We start from the raw sequence: 10,090 nt of genomic DNA on the forward strand, positions 1-10,090 counted from the left end.
ATTTTTTTCTATTTAATAATATTTATTTCAAACTTGCAAGTTGAGTTAAAAGTTATGGTAATAAATTCATTTTTTTTTTATTAAAACTTTCACTTTAAAGAACAAAAAGAAGTAGGTTCAAAATGATTACTTTTAACATATTAAAAATCAATAATAATTTGAAAATAATTAATTATAAAAATTATATAATATATAATTAAAATAATTACTAATCTGGATATAATTAAGGAAATAGGAGTTGATGTTGGGTTGGGTTGGTTACATTTTTAACTTTATAATGCTATAACTCATTGAAAAGTGTACGAATCAACACAATTTTTTTATGAGAAATAATATTTTTTAATAATCCCTTTTTCATTCGACATACTTTATCTTAATCAGGGTATTAATAAGAAACTAGCAGATAATGTAGCTTTTGTAATTATCCACCAATTTCTTAGAATTAAACACTATCTACTGATTTGCATCGAAGCGTTTCTTATGATAGTGATTTTAATCACTGTCAGATTAAATCTATACTGGACCCAACTATGCAACATCCCCACTATGCCGCGACCCCACTGTGCTGGGTTTTTTTTTTATGTAAATACTATTTTTTAATAATATTAAAACTTAGAAGTGATAGAAAAAGACTAATTGCACATTTGAAAACATCGCGAAAAGTTGATTTAGAATGGTATATTTTTGTTTCTGTTGAAAGTTCCTTGTAGTCTAGTGTATAAACTTATAACTTTGTTAACTGTTATAACATTATCAAAAATGACCAATACAGTATAATTTTTTTTTTATGAAGATGTCTTTACCTATCATTTGGTTTTTTTTTATAAATCTAAACCTTTATCTGCCCACAAGAGGGATTCAAAATGATAACTTTTTTTTTAGCTTCGATGCGAAGCTGATAAGGTGTTAATTTTACTATGATGTGTTTTTTTTTTGTTTCTGTTACCACTTTTTCTCAGCTCTCACCTTACCGATTTCTTTCAAAAATACGTCAAAAGATCATAAATCGTATCTAGTTGAAGACATTACCCTCAAAAATTTAAATAATTTCCCTCGTTCCCCGTCAATGGGGGAAACCTCCAAAAAAATTACAAATTTAAAAATTGCTAATTTTCAAAATGTTTTCAAATTTTTTTACTTAAAAGTGCTATAACTTTTTCAAAAATGAACATATCAATATAATTCTTTTTTATATAGATGTGTAATATCATTACCTTTTGTTTGGTATATTTTTTTATAAATTTAACCCTTTACCAGCCCACAGGGGGGGATGTAAAATGACAACTTTTTCAAAAAAAATTAACTTTTTCAACTTAACTTTTGAAAATGTTCCGGAAGGTCTGACACTTTTATATATATCTTAAATTAAAGCTAATATAATATCCTTTATTATGAAAAAAAAATGTTGACCTCTGGATTTGTCTTCGTGGTGAAAATGGCTACCGAATGCTATTTTTATGTGTAAATTCTCGATTTTATTTTTTACATTTTCAACCTTAGAATGCTACAACTTATTGAAAATTGTATGGATCAACACAATTTTTTTATGAGAAATAATATTTTTTAATAATCCTTTTTTCATTCGACATACTTTATCTTAATCAGGGTATTAATAAGAAACTAGCAGATAATGTAGCTTTTGTAATTATCCACCAATTTCTTNGATATTGATAAGGAACTAGCAGATCATGAAGCTTTTGGAATAATTTTGGAATAATCCACCAATTTTTTTAAATTAATCACTATCTAAGGATTTGCATTGAAGCATTTTTTTTTTATAATGATTTTAATCACTGTCAAATATCATTATACTTGATCCAACTATACCACGTCACCATTGTGCCGCGACCCCCCTGTGCAGGGTTGTTTTATTTGTTTTTTTACTTAAAGTTCCCTTAATTTAACTTAACTATCATCTTATTTTTGTTGCGTGTTCCATCTCAATGGACTCGTGTTTTTTTATCTTTTTTCCTTTCAAAAATCTACTCCCCTTAGTTTATAAGGTACGAGTAACGGCCTTGTATAAGTTCATCCCTCATTATTATGGATATGTGACAACTGTCACGAGGTTCTGGTGTACATCTACCATCAACAACTCAACGGACATCGACTTCAACCTTTAATCCTTTTCTACTTATTTTAAAATTGCTATTAATGTACAAAATTTAATTTCTTTTTAAAATCCTACTGTGGTCCGACAATTCATTGTCTCGCCCAGTAGGTTGGCGACCCTTTTCTTTTAAATTTTTCAATGCGCCATGAAAGTTATACATTATTTGTTGTTGCCAATTAATTCGATTTTTTTATAATATTTGTAACTTTTCAATGTTTTATTTTTATTGTTTATTCTTTGCTCATAGAAATAAATTAACTTTGTTATTCTAAATTATATCTTTACTTAACATCAACCTGACCATCTCTCTCCCTATATAATACAATCTTCTCTTAAAGACAATCTCTCTTAAATTGAACATTTGAACATTTGGTAAAAGATAGAAGGTAGTAAACGCACTAACGGTACGTTAGTCGATCACAAGTTATAAAAATCTTAGCTACACTTCCTTGGTACTTTGAACTAATTAGTTTTTCAGCTTATTTTTTTCTAGTCCTTCCTTTCCTATCACTACCTGCACAATACTCTTCAATGACAACATATACAAAAAATTTTAAAATCAACTGATCGACCGGCTTTTCTCTTGTCGCTTATGTTTGGTTAAGTTCCTTAACACTATTTTAATCCTTTTCCTTACAATATATATATAATTTAATGGAATATTTTTTAATAACTAAACATCGAACAAAAAATTCATGAAATGAGTTTCTATTACACATATAATAATCATTATTTGTTGTACATTCAAAACATCCATCCGCAACAAAAATTTGCGTGAATAGTTCATATAAATACTCTAAGGATGATAGCGGTGAATTCATTATGATAATTCAACTACGAATAACATCGTAATTTCTAAAAAATAGTTAGATTATTAACCTACATATGGATTTGTATTTTTGAAGTTGAATTTCTTATATTGCAGGACCACAGGTTGAAACGTTTCTACATTTGTACTCTTGATTTTTTTTTTTCTTAACTTAAATTTATCAATAATACGAAAACATAACGCAATTTGTTCAAAAAATCAACTTATTTTGTTTTATTTTAAAAAGACAAACATATCTATACTAAACAACTACCTATCATATCAGTATTACTTTAGGAACTACTTATTTTAGGTGAAGAGGGAAGTGACCCTTTGGATCACGGTTGGTAACGAGTTGTTACAAACACCGTTGAAAAAGGTTAAGGGGACTTTTACAAGGAGGCAGTTAATAGGAGAAGATAATAGAAAAGAAATAAAGAAACTTACTCGGTGGAGCGGTGTATGTGCGTAATCTTTTCGCCAATAAATATTGCAATCATTAGAAATTATATAATTAATTTAACAGTGAGCAAGACGGTAATAAAAGACATTTACGCATGCAGTGAAGGTGTACCTTATACTATCCGTCACAACTTGAGTAGTGATATTGATCGTTTACTGATCATTTATTCTTAATATTTTGTAATGAATAAATGTGCATTTTAATATCTTATTTAAATTGCGAGTTCCCGTTTGGACTGATGTGTAACATAAAAGAGTATACAAGCATTATTATCTATATAATTAAATAAAAAATACAATGTATTATATTATTTCGAATAAAAGTTAACAGAACTGTCCAGGAGACTTTCTTGCAACTGACAAACGGCACTAAAGCTGTAGCGTAACATTACAAGGTCAATCAGTTATCAGACTAAATAATTAATAGAACTAAAATGTGTTGCTACTTAATTTTACATCTTTACTCACTATGATGAAATTTAAATTTGCTAATTCAAAATTTATCAACAAAAAACTTCCTTTGGGTGTTTTAGTTGGAGAAAATCCAATATCGTTCGTTTTTTTATAAGGCTGTTAAAATATACTTTGAAAACATTCAGATAGTTGTTTGAACCAGATTCAAAGTAGTTTGTTTAAATTTTCTTTTTAAACATTGTTCGTTTTACAAATTAAATAATTTGCTATAACGTACTATAGTTTGTTATATTACTATAATATTATATAACAATATACTATTTAGGTGTTATCTAACTGCGTTGTCGCAACTACTTGTACGATTTTAATTTAATAAAGTCTTTTAATCACACACGTGTTTTTAATAATTAATATTTTTTAATATCTTGTTGTATACTATTCTAATATCGTCACTAATTGAAGACGAAACATGGTGCAATCGGTATTTTAAATAATAAATCCATTAATATGTATATTATAATATGGGTAATAATGACGGATTACGAAAGGCCGGAAAAATTGAAATTGGAAGGTGGCGTACAAGCCAATTGCAAATTATTTAGGAAAGAAGTAGAGATCTACTTCACGGCTAACGAAATGACTAAAATGACAAAGGAAACTCAAGTCGCCAAACTGTTGAAACTGATGGGTCTGGAAGCCAGAAAAATATACTTCCAAAATGAGGAAAATAATGTAAGCGCAATACTTGACGCAATGGAGACACGGTGCATACCAAAGCGAAACTTAATAATGTCCTAATTAAAATTTTTCCAAAGAGAACAAAATCAAGTAGAACCATTTAATAAATTCGATACAGATTTGAAAGAATTAATAAAAATATGCGAATTCAAAGATGAAAAAGAACAATTACTAACAACACAAAGAGTCTTAGGCATCTACAATAAAAAGTCTTAATAAAAACTGTTAGAAAACAATTTTTACTTAGAAAGAACAGTTCAATTTTGACAATCCTTTTTGGTGGGTTTGATGAAAGAGGACAATTTGGAGTTGGATTTGTAGTATGTATGAATATAGTACCAACAATAAAAGAGTTAGAGTATTCAACCCAAGACTAGCGTTACTAAAAATAGAGACTAAGTGGTTTTGATATCGTATTCAATAACGTACATGCATCCACGGAGAACAAAACGCAACAAGAAAAAGAAGATTTATATATTGAGATAGAACTACTACTAGAAGGGATAAGTAATAGCCAAATAAAAATTGTACTAGGAGATATGAACGCCAAAATAGGGAAAGAGAGATCATTCAGACCAACTATTGGTATCCACAGTTTGCATGACATAATTAATGACAATATAACAAAAGTAGTAGAGTTAGCCATAGGAAAAGGTCTTAGAGTAAAGAGTACAATGTTCCCGCATAAAAACATACATTAAGGTACGTGGATATCACCTGATGGTAGGTACTCAAATCAAATAGACCATATATTGGTAAATGAAAGATTCGCCAACAACATAAAGAATGTAAGAACATACAGAGGAGCTGACTGCGACTCCGACCATTTTTTAGCAACCTTAGGGTTAAGCTAAAAACAAAGAGTAAGAAAATGAAATCGGAAATAATCAGGTATGATGTAGAGAAACTCAAGGATAATAGGAAAGTTAGAGAGTTTCAAGAAAACATACAAAAAGTTAACTCAAATCCTGAAACAGTAGATGAACAATGGAAAATAATTAAACATGCCCTTAGAAAAGTGTCAAAATTCTGAGTTTTGTATCTTAAATTATTTTAACATACCCAAAAAGGAAAGTACACTGATTTTCATAAATATTATTTAAATATTAACATAAAGTTAAACTTATTAAAATTGTACTAATTGGTTTTTTATGACATCGATATTAGCAGGTACACAGCATTGTTATTATCAATCGTAGTAAGGCACATTGTTGTGAACTTATAAATACACTAACCGACAATACAGAAAGTATATCTATTGATAGTCATAATTGATAATAAACTATCCGTGACTGTGACAGCAATGTCCATTCAATTAGCTACCTATATTTATAATCCCTTGTGTTTTATACATGTATATTAACTCAAAAATTTGAATCATTAAATGTTTATATCTAATACACTAATAAAGTTATACTAAAAATTCAAATGCCATTTACTATTAAATTAAAAATCCAAACATTCTATTAAATTCAAAATATATGTTCTCATTTAAAAACAAAAAATAAAGTTGACACCCTTACAAGTCATAAGGGATGAACACAAAAAGTTTTAAATAGTTAATAATTTAAAAATAATATGTAACTAAAGATAACTAAAAAAAAATGTTTAAATTATTATTACTCTGTAAGTAATTGAGTGGGTTATGATAAAAAAATCACTCTGATATACCCAATCTATAAAAAAGGCGACAAGCAAATCTGTAGTAAGTATAGAGGAATAGCGCTGCTAGATAAAACTTATAATATATTATCATATTGCATCCTGGATAGAATCAAACCTCTGGCCGAAGAAGTGGTGGGGGACTATCAATGTGAATTCAGGCAAAACAGGTCAACGACGGACCAGATATTTATAATCAGACAGCTATTCTAGAAAAACTGGAAATACAATAAGGAACTCCATATAATCTTTGTAGATTTTCAAAAGGCGTATGACAGTATAGATAGAACTAGCATAACCGAAATTTTGAAGTATTTCCATTTCCCAAGAAAAATAGTACATTTAATTGAAGCTAGTTTAAAACAAACTAAAGTTAAAGTAAAAGTAGGAAACGCTACATCAAAGATAGTGGAGGTAAAAACCGGACTTAGACAAAATGATGCCCTATCACCAATCTTTTTTAATTTAGTATTAGAGAAAGTGATCCGAGAAATGAATATTGAAAGAGATGAAGGAGTAAAAATGGATAGAACTTGTTTTAGTCTGCTCGCCTATGCAGACGACATAGTCCTGCTAGGGAAAGAGGAACAAAAAGTGGTAGACTTATGTGACAAGTTAATAGAATCGACAAAAAAGGCGGAGTTACATCTCAACACGGAGAAAACACAATACACGAAAGTTAGTAGGGAACGAGGTAACGTTCCTATAACTGAAACCATAACAGTGGATCAATACGAGTTCAAAAAAAGGAGGAATTCAAATACCTGGCAACTGTTGTTACACAGTAAAATGAATGTCAAATAGAAATTCAACAATGAATTAAAATGGGAAATAAATGCTTCTATACACTAGGCAAACTTTTAAGGTCTAAAATCCTTTCAAAAGAGGTCAAAACTCAGTTGTATCTGACAATCATACGACCAAAAATCATGTATGGTTCACAATGTTGGACGTTACGAAAGACGGAGGAGGATAGATTACATATTTTTGAGAGGAGGGTACTCCGCAAAATATATGGACCCGTATATGATCAAGATTTTCAAGGGTGGAGAAAGAGACACAACCAAGAACTGATGGAGATATTCAATAGACCAGGTATTTGTAAAGAGATCAAACGTAGTAAGTTGGAATGGGCAAGTATGTAGAAAGATTCAATGGTTCGAAGAGTGCTCCAAGAAAAACCAAGAAGCAAAAGACCACTGGGTAGACCAAGGCTACGCTGGGAAGATGGAATCAAAAATTATTTTGTAAATGCTAGAGGAGGGGATTATGGAGGCATGGATTGAAAGGAGGCAGCGGTAAATAGAAAAGAATGTGGGAGAGTTTTTTCTACGACAAAATGGTCTAAAAGGCCATAAAAAAAATATTGTCGTCACTAATAAAAGACAAAACAAACACAAAAAAAAAAAAGTCTGTAAAAATATATTTTTAATTACATAAATTATTTAATTATTTAACAAAATAGTTAAGAAATTAACTCCTTATTTAGTTAATTTTAAGAAAGATCAAAAAATTTTTTAAAAACTTAGCAGGAAGTCATTAAATCTAATAACTTATTAGATTCAATTACATAAAAATTAAAATCAACTTTTGCACATATTTTACAATAGAAAAATTGGTTTTTTAATTTCCACAAAGTATTCTGTCTCTCAACATTGAACTTGAAACCTAAAAAATTACAAAATTTTAAATTTTTTTTTAAGTTAAATTATAATAGGTCATCGCACTCAATAAAAAACATTTAATTGCCAGGGGTGCATATTTCATAAAGGCCGGCTGTAATTTACGGATGTTACCAGATTTTACTTTTACATGTTTCCCTAAATCAAGTAAATAAACATTATAAACATCATCCACATCGACTTCATTTTCGACCAGGTCACAAATACCCCTAAACCATTTACCGTTACCTAAAAATTAAATAATAGAATTATTAATTGGAATTGTTCGTAAATTTTGCTTTGAATAAAATGTTTATTTATTAGGTAAATTATTGAAATATCCAGAGTTTAAAACACGTATTAAATGATGCTTTATACTTATTAAAATTAATTAATTAACTACACTTGAACCATGAAACTTCATAATTTTGAAACTTTTTTAATTATATGTTAATAATTACCGTATGTAATGGCACAAAGCTCATCATATTGTGGTTTATAGAACTGTATATCTGTATCATTTAGAGTGTAAAACAGATTCATTTTATTTTTTAAAATACTCATTTCATGCTCATCATTAACATTTGCCATATAAAAATAATCTTTTGAAAAACGAAGCACTTTGAAAGTATAGACTAGATTAATTATTAGCTTTCGTTCAGGTAAATCCCACCGCAGACTATAAATTTTTGGTCTATAAACCTGATTATTGTAACAAGTTTGCACTTCGCTTTTTTCAAGGACATCTACAGTTTCCAAAAGAGAACTTTTAACAGATGACAATAAAGAACACTGAGTCCCTGTAGACTTGTAATTTACAGTTAAATCCAAAGGTAATTCATTCATTTGCGTAACAGACTCAATTATTTCTGCAATGGAGTTGAGCTGTGTACATTGTTCGCTTGATAACACAGAACTCTGTATACCGGTCTCTGTGTATACGACATTTAATGAAGATACATCTGTTTGGGTGACGCACTCGATTCCCTCGGCAATGGAGTTGATCTGTGTACATTGTTCGCTTGATAACACAGAACTCTGTGTACCGGTCTCTGTGTATACGACATTTAATGTCGATTCATCTGTTTGGGTGATGCACTCGATTCCCTCGGCAATATAGTTGATCTGTGTACATTGTTCGCTTGATAACACAGAACTCTGTATACCGGTCTCTGTGTATACGACATTTAATGTCGATTCATCTGTTTGGGTGATGCACTCGATTCCCTCGGCAATATAGTTGATCTGTGTACATTGTTCGCTTAATAACACAGAACTCTGTATACCGGTCTCTGTGTATACGACATTTAATGACGATTCATCTGTTTGGGTGACGCACTCAATTCCCTCGGCAATGGAGTTGATCTGTGTACATTGTTCGCTTAATAACACAGAACTCTGTGTACCGGTCTCTGTGTATACGACATTTAATGTCGATTCATCTGTTTGGGTAACAGACTCATTAACTGTAGATAATTCGTTGGTTTGTGTACATTGTTCGCATGATAATAGAGAGTTCTGTGTAGCAATCTTTGCATGGACGACAATTGAAATTTGCGTATCTGATACATTAAATTCAACGGCAGTGTTAGTCTGGGTGAGCCCATCGACGTGAATAACTTGTTCATTGAAATTTGATGATATAACTCGAGTGGTTCCCTCTAGTTTATTTAATTTTGAGTAATAATGTACTGAAAAATATTATTAATAAAAATTATTATACTAATATTTATAGAAATAATATTATAAAAACCCAACACAAGGGGGTCGACACACAAATAATTTTGTTAATAATTTAATAAAATTGTAAGTATTTTAAAAAAGTAAATTAAAATGTTGACCTGTTATAGCAATAGGTTTATTGCAATTTGTAGTTGAATTGAATGATGATTCATCCGTTTGCGTTTCAGACATAATAAACTGAGCTTCAGCGCTGGTCTGACTATATATATCAGAAGACAATATTGAGCTTTGAGATGTTATATCTTCTGTCGATATAAGTGTCGGTAATTCACTATCTATCAAGGTGGCTAAATAAAGTATTGTAAAAAAATTAAGTCTGCTATTGTTGTTAATAACTGAGTAAGTATTGAATTACTTCGATTTTAGTATAATATAAGCTTTACAATAGTAGTAAGCAATTTTTGATCTTTTAAGCAATATAATAATTCCATATAAAAGGGAAATACAGGGTATAATAATAAATTAATAATGACGGGGAAAAGAATATAA

At 29.7% G+C, this 10,090-nt stretch overlaps 1 protein-coding gene across 1 annotated transcript; it reads right to left on the reverse strand.

The window, feature by feature from the left end:
* Positions 1-7,840: 7,840 nt before the first annotated feature.
* Positions 7,841-9,772, reverse strand: LOC126904107 (uncharacterized). The gene is made up of 3 exons (XM_050682829.1): positions 9,700-9,772; positions 8,320-9,519; positions 7,841-8,107 (listed from the first exon to the last, which is right to left on the reverse strand). The coding sequence occupies exons 1-3, from the start codon at positions 9,770-9,772 to the stop codon at positions 7,896-7,898; spliced, it is 1,485 nt and encodes a 494-aa protein (XP_050538786.1). The 3' UTR covers positions 7,841-7,895.
* Positions 9,773-10,090: the final 318 nt, after the last annotated feature.

This window comes from Daktulosphaira vitifoliae, unplaced genomic scaffold (assembly GCF_025091365.1).
Source record: "Daktulosphaira vitifoliae isolate Bord-2020 unplaced genomic scaffold, ASM2509136v1 Scaffold_4, whole genome shotgun sequence".
NCBI lineage: Eukaryota > Metazoa > Arthropoda > Insecta > Hemiptera > Phylloxeridae > Daktulosphaira > Daktulosphaira vitifoliae.